Here is a 14,380-nt window from a genome sequence, read left to right on the forward strand (position 1 = left end):
TGTATCGTCACTATTGAAGTTAATTAGCAAATGAAAGTTATCTTGAGCCCTAAGTAACTTACTAAGCCAGATGTCAAATATTTTCTATTAAGATTTTCACATCCAGCAAGGAAGTGGTGAGACACACCTTTAATCCCAGCTCTTGGGAGGCAGAGGCAGGTGGATCTCCAGGTGGTGGTGGTGATGGTGGGGTTTCACATCCCTGAATTACTGCATCTCTAAGTAAACAAAGTATGCTGGGACAAATGACTTCCATGATGTTAATGTCAATCTACCCTGGAAGTAAACTCTAAAACTATAGATTAACAGTTCTGTTATTGCTGGGCAGTGGCGGCATATGCCTTTAATCCCAACACTTGGGAGGCAGAGGAAGGCCAGCCTGGTCTACAGAGCGAGTTCCCAGTCAGACAGAGCTACCTCCCCCCCCAAAAAACCCAGTTCTGTTATCAAGGCAGTTAAGTTTCTGACTATAGGTGGACCAGTAGAGAAGAACCCATTTACTGCTGGGCCTTAGTGGCACATGCCTTTAATCTCAGCACTTGGAAAGCAAAGACAAGAGGATTTCTTTTTTTTTTTTTTTTTTTTTTTTTGGTTTTTCGAGACAGAGTTTCTCTGTGGTTTTGGAGCCTGTCCTGGAACTAGCTCTTGTAGACCAGGCTGGTCTCGAACTCACAGAGATCCGCCTGCCTCTGCCTCCCGAGTGCTGGGATTAAAGGCGTGCGCCACCACCGCCCGGCGACAAGAGGATTTCTATGAGATCAAGGCAAGTCTCATCTAAAGAGCTAATTCCAGGACAGCCAGGGCTACACAAAACAAGCAACCCATTTACTAAACTGAGCACTTAATAACACACATAAAATCATTTGCAAAATCATTGAGTTAATTAGCATATTAAATCATCTAAATAAATCTAAATTAAGCAGTGAGATAACACCTTAAAAACTAAAGAGTTCAGCAAATATGTATTCAGGGTAAAAATCACTGCACTAACCAGGTCAAAGTAAAGAACTACCTTAAGAGTAGATCATATGAACCAAGTGTAGTAGTGCACACCTTTAGTCCCAGCACTAGGAGAATGAGACCAGTGATCTCTATGTGTTCAAGGCCAGTCTGATCTACACATAGCAAGCTTGAAGCCAGTCAAGACTACCTAGTGAGACACTGTCTCAAAAACAAAACAAAAACCAGTCCACTTGAGAATCAGGCTTCAGTGTAAAAAAGGCCTAACAAAAGACAAGGGGCTGAAGAGATGGCTCAGTGGTTAAGAGCACTGGCAGCTCTTCCAGAGGTCCTGAATTCAATTCCCAGCAACCACATGCAGCTCACAACTGTTTGGACCTTCAGTGCCAGGAACCCGAAACCCTCACACAAAGTATAGAATGGCAAAACACCAGTGCACATTAAATACATTAAAAAAAAAAAGACAAATGACAAGACAGCTTAAAAAAAAAAGACAAATGACAAGACAGCTTAAAAAAAAAGACAAATGACAAGACGGTTAAAAAAAAAGCAATTTTGATCACAGAAAAGAATGAATCAAAAATGAATGTCCGAAGGATAGATAGTGAGAGTGTTTGAAGATGATTAAAGAGTGTAGAATTGAAGATAGTTGTCCTGAAAAAAGAAAGCAATCATAAAATGTGCAATTGAAGTCAGGAATCAGAGACACATGGCTCATTCTGGCATTAAATCACTGTAGTTTCTCTCTACTAGGATGCTAAAAGGCTAAAACTAAATGCATAAACTATAAAGAAACCAATAAAACCATGAAGAAGTCAATAAAACTCAACAATTGTTATATTTACAAAGTCAGTTGCAATATATTAGGTAGGATAAGAATAACAAAGCATTATGCAAATCATAATTAAGAAACTTAAATATGTGATAAATAACATTCAAAAGCATAAACTAGAATGGTAATTGTTTCCATTTTACTTTTTTCTTTGGGATGTGATTTTGTTATGTTGCACAGAGAGTCTATTTCTCATCTGAGTGACCTTTGGTTACTAGGATTTCTTACATAGTCTAACATCAACCTGAACCTGTACTACTGTCATACACAATCATTTGTCTTTCTGGTTAAATCAAGCATCTTCCAGGGGTAATTACTTACACCATTTCTCCCCCACTGCAGATCAGGACAGACAAAAATATGCCTCCTCATTAGTTGTTGATCAATAGAAATTCTAGACTCCTAAGCATATAATTTAATTGGTTCTTAAAGGGTCATTTTACCAATGATCACAGATACATGACTTGTTTCAAACTGTAAATAACAGCCCTCACAAAGAGTCCATCAAAGCACTTTAAAACTTATCCAGCAACTCTTTTCACAGCTAACTTCATACACTGTCTCTCAAAAATCACTGCCAACGAATGACTGACTCATTTTCTTTACAAGAGCAAGTGGTAGCAGTGACATTAATGACTTAAAATATAAAACAATGAAAGCAAACCTGTTAGGAGACACACTAAAACAGAAAAACAGTGGCAGGTCAGTTAAAGTGACAAACAGAAAATTTACATTAATGAGTTTTTTGTTTTGATATATATGTATATCTCTATCTATCTATAATATATATGTATAGAGATATACAGATATACATACACACACACATACACACACCTCACAGGAAGAAAACATATCAACAAAGCAAAAATTACCAACTTTTTGCCAGGTTTCTTCTGAAATCAGAAATAAAATCTAATCCAAGAGTCAAATTTACACGCGAGTACTTACGACTATGATACTGTTGAAAGTTCCCTGGAATACTAAAAAATCACCTCTAAGAAGACCTTTTCCATAAGTTCTATCAGTGGCATAAAGACTTTAAACATTTTAAGTATGAACTCCACAATAAATTCTCAATTCTGAGAAACATTTGAAAATCACCTGTTTTGCCTCTCAGTATTCTGAAGCTCCCTGTGGTCCCTTTTCAGGTGTTTGGTCAAAGACGTAAAGTACTCTTTTAAAAGATTCTGGAAAGGCTGTTGCTTTTCAGGACTAATTATCTCACTAGGAGGAAAGTTCAAATTAAACTTCTCTGCAGCACTCTTGACTTTCCTTGGTATGAGTCCAGCAATATCATCTCCACAATGACGACAGAAGCTAATCACCACAGAAACATGAGTGTGGGATTCTCGATCAGCATTAATAATACTTTTTAGCTGTTCATAGATCAAGGAAAGACCTTCCTTGTCAGTGAAAATTCCCACTATTGTCAATTCTGCAATGAAACGCAAGTCAGTTCTTAGCTTGGTAATGTTAGGCATTTTCTCCTCTTTCCTTGCTTCAAAATGCTTTTTCCACACCTGCAGAAGTGAGGGCGCAAAGTCAGCATACCGCTGGTGAAAGAGAGAGCAGAGGTGCACAGCACAGTTCACATCAGAGATTTTTAGTTTTGCTTCCACAATAGAAGCTACAGCTTCTGCAATATATTTGCTTAAATTCAGGCCATTAAAATCATGAGACAAGGAGTCTCTCTGTTGTTCCGTAATTGTTTTTAGTTTCTTGACAAAAGCAGTATTTTTCTTTAAGCTCGAATCTAGGCGGCTAAAGAAGTTTTCCTCTGGTCGGTTGTCTGGAGCATTTTGGTTCTTACTGCGGAGTTCCTTTCGTAACTGATGCCGTTCCCAAGCTTCCTGATGAAGCTGAAGGGATTCTTCTTTCTCTCTATGTAGAAGACAAAACACAAATAAAAATACACATTTTGGAGCATCATTTATAAATCACTTAAGAGTAAAAGCCAATGAAAAACTATGATCTAAGTATAAGAATCCAAGATGTAAAAAGGTGCAAAAAAGACCTTCCACTACTTTATTTTTTTGTCCTGTGGAACTGCAGAACCTTAGACCTTAAGTATGCTGGGCAAGTATTGTACTATGGAGCTGCATGCACCACCTCTTTCATTATTTTCAAAGGTATCTTGTTAATGACAATGTAATAATAGCACAGTAAATCTTGACACCTACTGTGGTAGGATTTTAAACTAATCCAAATTGTTAATCATTCCGCCAATTTATAAGTTCAACTGATTAAGACATAACGCTCAATATGTAAAATATAAAGTGATATGCCTGGGAATAATATCAAATATTTAACAGAAGCACTAGGCAAACAGAAAAACATTCATACAAGAAACATTTCCGTTAAAGAACAACCATTATAGCTGGGTGGTGGTGGCTCACACCTTTAATCCCAGCACTGGGAGGCAGAGGCAGGCGGATCTCTGTGAGTTAGAGGCCAGCCTGGTCTACAAGAGCTAGTTCCAGGACAGGCTCAAAGCTACAGAGAAACCCTGTGGGGCGGGGGGAACAACCATTATAAAATATATTTAAATAAATATATATTTATATAAAACAATTATATGAATTGTTAAGAATTGCTAGAAGCACTGGCTAGTCTAGTCTTCCAGAGGACCTAGGCTCAATTCCCAGGACCCATATGGCAGCTCACAACAATTTGGAATGTCAGTCCCTGATTTGCTGCTCTCTTCAGGCTTCCAAAGACACTGCATGCATGTGGTATACAGACATACAAGTTGGCAAGTACTCATATAAATAAAATAAAAATAAAATCCAAACTTTTTAAATGAACATCAATAAAAAGAAAAAAAAACATAACTTAAGGAGCAAGGCAAATATGGTACCACCAGTTTTTTCCTTACCTTTCTCTCCCATTCCCTCTACATACTAAACCATTAGATTACATTCCTAAAGTTAGCCACCAAGGTCTATTCCCTTATAAATTCTATTCCCTTATTTTACCATTTCCTCCCTCTGAGACTGACTACCACAGTCCAGCTATCAAATTACTAAAGTACTGCAATCAAAAGCCCCCTTTTGGCTATACTAATTAACATGTCCAAACAAAATAAACCAACTCATCCTAACATGACCATATCTATCTCCTCTCATAAACATCAAAGTTTACTTGGTAAACTTGTGAAATCAAGTATGTTTACCAATTACAACTTCAGCTAGATGGGTCAGCAGGTAAAAGTACTTACTATACAAGCCTGACAACTGAGTCTGATTAAAAATTAGTTTTGGAAGAAAATAAATAAGCAAGAAATTCTTAAGAATTATGGTTGTGGATATTCCTGCCTTCCAAACTTCTCATTAAAAAGAGAGAGACTGAAAGCCAGGTGATGTAGCGCACGCCTTTAATCTCAGCACTCAGGAGGCAGAGGCAGATGGATCTCTATGAGTTCGAGGCCAGCCTGGTCTACAAGTTCTAATTCCAGGACAGGCTCCAAAGCTACAGAGAAACCCTGTCTCAAAAAAACAAAACAAAACAACAACAACAACAAAACCACACACACAAAGAATTAAGCAGTAAGGAAGAGACTGAGACTGGCGGTTAAGAGAACTTGCCATTCTCCCAGAGGACCAAGTTTGGTTCCTAGGACCCATACATAACCTGTAAGCACAGCTCCAAGAGTTTTGATACCCTCTTCTGGCCTCCTGGGTCACTTGCACACATGATATATACACTCACATAAGCACATTAAAAAATAGTTTATATATATGTGTGTGTGTGTGTGTGTGTGTGTGTATGTGTATATATAATAAATGAGAGACTGAGAGTTTGTAAAGTGTATTGCAAAATGCTTCTTAGTTGAAGAGTACTTGTCACTATGTAGAAGGTTCACTGAGGGGACAGGGGGAAGTTTTATGACTATGATAAAAGCTTTTACAAGCCGGGCGGTGGTGGCGCACGCCTTTAATCCCAGCACTCGGGAGGCAGAGGCAGGAGGATCTCTGTGAGTTCGAGACCAGCCTGGTCTACAAGAGCTAGTTCCAGGACAGGCTCCAAAACCACAGAGAAACCCTGTCTCAAAAAACAAAAAACAAAAAAAAAAGCTTTTACAAACAAAACTCAGATCACCCTAGATCTCATAAACATTAAAGACTGCAACACTTAAAGCACCTCAAACATGCCCTTGATTGGGAGAACTAATAAAACAAGTTAACATCCTCCCAAACCTCAAGAAGTTGCAGGCAGCATTTTTTCTGAAACAATCATCTACTCTCACTCCTTCACACTATAACTAAGGTTTCTTACTTCAGCTGAGCAGCTGCTTCTTCTTGTTGCCGTTTGGCCTGCTCTTCCTGCTTTTTTCGCTCTTCTTCGTGTTTCTTCTTTTCTTCCTCCTCCTTCTTCTTTAATTCTTCTTCTGCCTTTGCCTTTTCTTCCTCTTTTTTCTTACGTTCCTTGTCTTCCTTTTTTCTCTTATCTTCTTCAAGTTTCTTCTTTTTGTCTTCAGGGATTTTACTGACCTCCTTCTTGGCAGGGATCTTGAGATCGTCTTTTGGTTTCTCCTTGCTGCTCATTGGCCGCCTTTCACTGCAGTCTTTCTCCTTATTGTTTAGTAAAGAGTCTTTTTCTTCCATACTTGCTGACTTTTTACGCTCAGCTGGCATTATGTGACCCAGGACAATCTGTAGGAATAAAAGAATGTCAGTACTGTGGGCAGAATGGCTTTTATTTAATGACAGGACATTATATTTCCAACAAAACATATGAATCTTGGCAACTATAAAATTTTAAAGTGCATTCAAACTAATATTGCTGTGATGAAAAATAATGTCTTAGGGACTAGGGTGTATTGGTGGTAAAGACCTTGCCTAGCATGCACAAAACTTTGATCTCCAGCACCACTAAAAAAACTGTTGGTTACATTCCATGTTTTATCATTATTAGTTACTCCTATATCTAAGGACTTTGGTTTGGTTTGGTTTTTACTCTCTAAGAAAATATTCAAGCATAAAAGTGGATCAGGCATGGTGGTATACACTTTTATCTCAGCACTTGGGAGGCAGAGGCTGAGAGATCTCCCTGAATTTTAGGCTGCTCGGTATACAAGTTCCAGGACAACCAGGACTCTAGAGACCAAGTCTCAAAAACTAAAGCATAACAAAAGAGTTGTAGCACAGCATTTGGAACTTCTAAAAACATCTAGCTCCAACTCCAAAATAATTCAGCACTGCAACTGGAAACATCATGAGTAAGTTTTAACCCCCACCCCACCCCCCACCCCCGGGGTTTTGTTCCTTTTCTTCTTTTATTGATTTTTTGAGACAAGGTTTCTCTGTAAAGCCTTGCTGTCCTGGAACTAACTCTTGTAGTCCAGGCTTGCCTAGAACTCAAAGAGATCGGCCGGTCTCTGCTTCCAGAGAGCTAGGATTAAAAGCAAGAAGCCCCACCTAGCTAACCCAAGTTTTTTAAATGTGTTAAGAGCAATACCCAGGAGGCCAAGGCAGAAAACTGCCCTGAGTTAAGAGGTCCGCTAGTGTTTCAGTGCAATGCCCATCAAAATCCCAGCAAAATTCTTCAAAGACCTCGAAAGAACAGTACTCAACTTCTTATGGAAAAGCAAAAAACACAGGATAGCCAAAACATCCTGAGCAATAAAAGAACATCTGGAGGCATCACAATCCCTGACTTCAAACTCTACTACAGAGCTACAGTACTAAAAACAGCCTGGTATTGGCATAAGAACAGACAGGAGGACCAATGGAACCGAATAGAAAACCCGTATATCAATCCACACATCTTCAAACACCTAATCTTTGATAAAGAAACAAAAAATATCAAATGGAAAAAAGAAAGCATATTTAACACGTGGTGCTGGCATAACTAGATTATCAACTTGCAGAAGAATGAAAATAGACCCATATTTATCACCATGCACAAAACTCAAGTCCAAAAGCAGTAAAAACCTCAACATAAAGCCAGCCCCACTGAACCTTATAGAAGACAAAATGGAAAGTAAACTTGAGGGGCTGGAGAAATGGCTCAGCGGTTAAGAGCAGTGACTGCTCTTTCAGAGGACCCAGGTTCAATTCCCAGCACCCACATGGCAGTTCACAACTGTCTGAAAATCCAGTTCCAGGGGATATGACACCTTCACACCAATGCACATAAAATAAAGATAAATAAATCATAAAAATTTTTTTTAAAAAAAGAAAGAACAGGGGACCACTTCCTAAATAGAACCCCAGCAGCACAGACACTAAGAGAAACAATTAATAAATGGGACCTCCTGAAACTGAAAAGCTTCTGTAAAGCAAAGGACACAGACAACAAGACAAAACGACAGCCTACAGAATAGGAAAAGATCTTCACTAACCCCACATCAGACAGAGAGGTCTGAGCTCCAAAATATACAAAGAACTCAAGAAACTGGACACCAAAAGAACACATAATCCAATAAAAAATGGAGTACAGACCTAAACAGAGAACTCTCAACAGAGGAATCTAAAATCGCTGAAAGACATTTAAGGAAATGTTCAACATCCTTAGTCACCAGAGAAATGCAAATCAAAACAACTCTGAGATCCCATCTTACACCTGAAAGAATGGCCAAGATCAAAAACGTATGCTGGAGAGGTTGTGGGGAAAAAGGAACACTTGTGCATTGCTGGTGGGAATGCCAGCTGGTACAACCCCTTTGGATGTCATTGTGGCGATTTCTCAGAAAATTAGGAAACAACCTTCCTCAAGACCCAGTAATACCACTTTGGGGTATATATCCTAAGGATGCTCAATTGTGCCACAAGGACATGTGCCCAACTATGTTCATAGCAGCTTTGTCATAGCCAGTACCTGGAAACAACCTAAATGCCCCTCGACTGAAGAATGGATAAGAAAAAGGTGGCACAGCTACACAATGGAGTACTACACGGCTCTTGAATTTTGCAGGAAAATGGATGGAGCTAGAAAACATTATTTTGAGTGAGGTAACCCAGACACAGAAAGACAATTATCACATGTACTCACTCATAGGTTGTTTTTAAACATAAAGCAAAGAAAGCCAACCTAAAAACCACAATCCCAGAGAATTTAGACAACAATGAGGACACTAAGAGAGACTTCCATAGATCTAATCTACATGGGAAGTAGAAAGTAGAAAAAGACAAGATCTCCTGAGTAAATTGGGAGCATGGGGACCTTGGGGGAGGACTGAATGGGGGGTGGGGAGAGGAAGGGAAGGGAGCAGAGAAAAATGTAGAGCTCAATAAATATCCATAAAATATGTATATAAAAAAGAGAGGTCTGCTAATGTTATATAGTGAATTGCACATCAGCTTTCACTATACGGTTAAGTCCCTAACTTTAAAAAAAAAAAAAAAAGATAGGTTGGCAAGGTGGCTCATTGGGTAAAGGTATTTGCTACCAAGTCTGACCATTCCAGGAACCTACATGGTGGAAGGAGAGACCCAATTCTTACAAGTTGGCATCTGACCTCCACATACACTAAATAAATAAGTAAATAATATTTTAAGCTTTTAAAGAAATAAAAAACTTGAACATTGGAGATGCAGCTCAGTAGAAGAGTGCTAAGCACACTTTAGGCTCTGAATTCGATCCTTGGCATAATTAAACAAGCAAGCAAGTTTGTCTCTTTTGCTGTGATCATAGCTGAAAGAAGGGAATACTATCTAGCATGAGCAATGTCCTGGTCCAACCCTCAGCACCCCCAAAATACAAGGGAGGAGAGAAAGATACTGTTTTACTGTTTATACAATATTCATGGATGTGTTTACACAAGAGAATAAGTACAAAGGAAAAACTCTTGCTACCTACAAATCAATGGATAGAGAATAGAAGATTCACAAATTTTACCCCATTATTATAATCTCTTCAAACTTTTAAAATAAAAAAACTTATCACCTCAAATTAGACCAGGCTTACAATCTCATTAGTACTGGCAATTTTTATAAACATTATGTATTATATATTAGTATATCTGTATATTCTGTTCTATATTTGTTAATAGGGTAGGTAGCCTGTAGCCCAGGAGCCTCTAAACCTCAGCACTATTACCATTTTGAATAGGCCTGGTGTTCTTTTGTTTTTTGTTTGTTTAGCAGTGATAGAAATGAAACCCAGGCTTTCTGTCCACTGAGCTGTATCCCCAGCCTCTTTGTAAAACTCAAAGGTTATCCTATATCCCTGAAGCAGCTAAGCACTGCTGCGCCTCCCATCTAGTAATGCAACAGTCCCTCCTCAGTATGACAACAAAAATGACTCCAGGTATTAAGAAATGCTCCTGAGGAAAAAAAGTATCACTGGCTGAGGACCCACAGCACTAAGTCACTTAAACATAAAATCTGTAATTCAGTTCCTCAGGACCACCACATTTCATCGCAGTTCCCCATGCCTAATAGATACTGAACACTTCCACCATCAAAAGTGCTATTTGAACAACACTAAACAAACTCACACCCTTAACTAGAAACAACAAATACTGGAAGAAAAAAACCTGTATATCTCACCAAAACATAGGAGTCTCCTAAAAATACATTTCTCCACCCAGAATTAGCTACCTCATATAATTTATTAGGTAACCCTTTTGTTTTAATTTCTAAATAATATACAAGTTACATATAAGAAAACCACAATTTAATTTTCAAAGTATAAAATTATTTAAACTTCTTAGTGTCTTAGTGAGTAGTTTGGATATACACAGTATTCTTATATATTTTCAACTATAGAATTTAAATTATAGCAAACAAACCCCAGGTTAATAGCTAAAACATTTGCAATAATATAAAGTATAAACAAATAAGGAATTTACTTGAACACACTAAAACATTATACCAGCAAGACAACCTAGACCAGAATACTGAAAGTTTGTAGATATCTTAGTGGTCAGTCTTCACCTCCTTCAGCTCCCTTCTTTCACTTTTTTATTCTCCAGTATATACCCACCGTTAATGTGAAAATGCCACAGTATAAAATAAACTTTCAAAACACACTATAAAATAAACTTTCAAACAGTATACCACCAATAACCAGTCACGGGTATCACACTAAACATTTTATGTACCTTCTCACTCAATACTAAAATCTTTATGAGGTGGGTATTGTTTTCCCTATTTTATAAGTGAGTAAACTGAGACTTAACCAAGTAACTTGACCAAGGCCTTCACAGCTGGTGATAGAACTGGAATGTGAACCCTCTGAGAGTACCAACCTGTGAAATGGAAGACTTGATCACAGACACTTGACTATGACAAGTCATAGAATTGTGAATCTCAGTAGGTGTCTGATAATGGTTAAGCACTTGCTACATGTTTTTACCTTACTGGCACACACTGGCTGTAAGTACGGAGGCAACATAATGTCTAAGGTAATAACACAATTTTACTTAAGGGTATTGGTCATTAAATGCAACAAAATTTTAGGAAATTGAATTTTATGACTGAAGTATCAACAAGATATTTCAAAGATTACAAGAACATACAATTCTCAGACAACAAAAGAACATCAGAATTTATAGCTAAGGTGTTGCTTACAAATTAAATCTTAAATTCTTCTATAGCATAAACAAACTCACTTTTTATCTGACAAATCCATGAAAGATCATCATTTATAAGTTTAACAGGGTCCCAAACTTTCATGACTCTCCAATATTCACCTAAACTGTAAAGAACTACTACACTAATAGACGATAAAAGTCAGTGACAAATGAGACAAATCCTATTTCAGAGGATGACAAACCAGATTCCCAACTAGATCTTTAAGTGCTGGTCTCAGAGCTAAATTTTAGCTACCAAATTTGTATCCAGAAGTGCAGGCAACAATGCAACTTGTGAGAACAGAACAGGTTTTCAAGTCAGTATCAGATTTGCATGCCAACTCTGTAACTTACTAGCTATGGAAATCAGGTAACTTAACTTCTCTGCTTATTCTAATTATTCGCCAATAAGATGGAGTTATGGCTACATATCTTAAGGTGTTACTAAACACAGTAAAGAAAGCCATTAAATAAGTGTCAATTCTCTTTCACACTTAACCCTGAATAGGCCATTACACTATGATAGAGCCTTACAGACAGGACTGTTAGCTTTTACACTGAGTGCTGGAAGGCCGTGTGACCTGCCCAAGTTTACCCAACTGGCTTTAGTGGCCACCCAGTTCTCTCTCTCCCACTACACTCACAGACGCAAAGGATTTTTAAAGACCAAATAAACACTAGAAACATGAATCCAACAAGTACATATTTGCATTTTGCCAACTTTAAAAAATTAAACTGAGCTCATACTTAACATAACACTAAATTCTTACTTTAATAACTCAAACTTTAACAACAGAAAATAATTAACCTAAGGTGTTTCCAAATTTCCTATGTACTATTACATAAAAATAAAGAACATAAAGGTTAGTGTTCTTGAAATTGAAATACAATTAACTCTTACAAACTACTTTGCTGAATACACTTTCATTCAGACAACCTTAAAAGGAAAGCATGGTACAAAACCACCTTTCTAGCTCCCAAAAGAATGCCCTGGCACTCGGTCTGTATTATTTTACTTGGTTTTCTAAATATACTCTAAACTTCCAAAAGTAAGTAAAAACGATTTTACTAGTAAAACAGATCCCAGTGCAGTGTGCAGGACAGAGAACGGAGGTGTTTCCCTAATAAAGCTGTAATTTGCTAAGTACCATATGGTCTATGTATGAAATCACAATTAGACTGCTCTGAAAATACTACAGAGTAAGAGAATGCTGGTTTACCTTTCAAGCCTGTGTTTTGAACTCAAAATGTTCTAACGGTAGAGCAGCACAGAGATATCTTCCAGTCTCTAACTTTATTCTTTTACAAAGTCCTTATATAGATATATATATATGAGACTCATTCAAAATTTTCAAAAATTTCACCACAGCACAAAAATGGCTTTCCTGATGTTGTGTGCGACTTTTATGACCACCTAAAAACTGTGACAAACGAGAAGGGTCAGTAACTCTTACTTTCGTCTAATGTGTCAGTCAGTACATTTAAGTTTTTTGAGAGAGTAGAGCTAGTCTAGCTACCATGCGTACCCCCAAACCTGTAAGCTGCTTGGTTCACCAGAGATCAAACATCATGTGATCGCCCCCTAAGTTCAACAGTACTACTAAGAGAGTACTGAGAGCCTCAGGGAAGAGGCGAAGAATCAACCAACCTACCTGGTTAAAAGGAAGTAAATCCAAACAACCCCACTGCCACCATCCGCAGATCCACCCCGAGCCTCTTCCCCGCACACACATCTCCCACAAACCCCCGCTGTGGTTCAGTGTCCCACCACCGACACACTTCCCGGCCGCAACTCCCATTCCCGGGAGCCATCCTAGCCCTAACCCCAACTTCTCGCCCCACACTCCCTCAGCACCGCAGCCTCTCGGGCTCGGCTGGCTCCTCTACACCGTCCCACTTCCTTGTCCACGCTCCCCCCCCTCCGGAGTCCGGAGCTCGCCCCAGCCTCTCCCCGCACTCCTCCACGCCCCCGAAAACCTTCCCCCCTCCACAGCAGGCTCCCCCGCCTCCAGCCCCGAGGCCCGGCCCAGGCATGTGGGGCAGGCATCTCTCCTGCCGCCCTTCACGCCAGCCCCGGGCCGGCCCGGCCGAGAGACCCCCCCACATTGAGCAGCCCCTCCGGGAAAGGGGGTCTCGGGAGAACGACGTCCGACCCGCTCGTCCCTCCGCTGCTCGCCGCCCCCGGACAGCTGGAGTGCGGAGTCGCCTCTCGGGTCCCTCAGGGAATAGGAGTCCAGGCCGGGACCCCTCAGCGCCAGATCCTCCCCGGCGCTGGAGCGGAGGGGAAGGAGGTTCCCCGGGACTCACCTAGAGCCTGTTGTCAACATTAGCCCCGGGTTTCCCAGCACCAACTCCAGCGCTCGGGCTCTCCCCTCCCCTCCCCCCACCTCTCTCGCAGCCGAGGGCCCGCCTTCCCTCAGCTCCCCCTCCTCCCTCCGCCCGTCGGCCCTCCCGCCCGCCACTCACCAACGCGGCCGGGCTGCCGGGGGGCGGGGCGGAGGGTGGGGAGGAAAAGGGGAAGGCTGCCCGCACTATTGCCCAATCCAAAATGACCCTCGTTGCCGGGCTCGGGTCTTATTCAAGCCCGCATTTTGACTCGAAAGTAATAAATATATACCAACTTTTCAAGCATATGCCATCCTCTTCTGTGACTCGTTCGAATTTCCCGATAGGTGCATCTTTTTTTTTATATACAGGCATGGCCTAGGCCAACTGCGACCAGGGCCTCCAACCTGGGCCTCGATAGAGGGGAGGAGCGGTCCAAGGACCGGAGGCGGGAAGTGGATTGGTCGTCAGGAAAGGGAAAGCGCCTGAATTGGAGGTGCGCAGGCGCAAATCCTTCTCCTGTGGCGCGGGGAGGGAGGGGGCCGGAATGGGGCTGGGCGGAACTAGAGGAGGAGGAGGAGGAGAGTGGTGGGACAGTACTATTACGGAGCGCTGTCGGGGACAAGTTTGGTCACTCGCCTCTCGGCAGAGTTTCCCGGTGTGATCGTAAGGAAGAGGTTCAAGGAGGCCAAGTTTGATTGGACTAATACCGAAAAGATTGAAGATTAAAGAAGTTGAAAACTGGA

At 40.4% G+C, this 14,380-nt stretch overlaps 1 protein-coding gene across 8 annotated transcripts in view; it reads right to left on the reverse strand.

Moving 5' to 3' along the window:
* Upf2 (UPF2 regulator of nonsense mediated mRNA decay) overlaps positions 1-13,759 on the reverse strand; it is a 109,958-nt gene extending 96,199 nt beyond the window's left edge. For 2 of the 8 annotated variants that reach the window (XM_075970419.1, XM_075970415.1), the window contains exons 1-3: positions 12,962-13,123; positions 6,068-6,444; positions 2,894-3,673 (exon numbers count right to left, since the gene is read on the reverse strand). In XM_075970419.1, coding sequence (XP_075826534.1) covers positions 2,894-3,673; positions 6,068-6,444; positions 12,962-13,108 — 1,304 coding nt within the window. In that variant the 5' untranslated portion in view covers positions 13,109-13,123. Of the gene's footprint in view, positions 1-2,893; positions 3,674-6,067; positions 6,445-12,529; positions 12,732-12,961; positions 13,126-13,616 lie in introns of those variants that run through there. The other 6 variants (XM_075970417.1, XM_075970420.1, XM_075970414.1 and 3 more) reach the window with 6 other exon arrangements.
* Positions 13,760-14,380: the final 621 nt, after the last annotated feature.

This window comes from Microtus pennsylvanicus, chromosome 4, assembly GCF_037038515.1.
Source record: "Microtus pennsylvanicus isolate mMicPen1 chromosome 4, mMicPen1.hap1, whole genome shotgun sequence".
NCBI lineage: Eukaryota > Metazoa > Chordata > Mammalia > Rodentia > Cricetidae > Microtus > Microtus pennsylvanicus.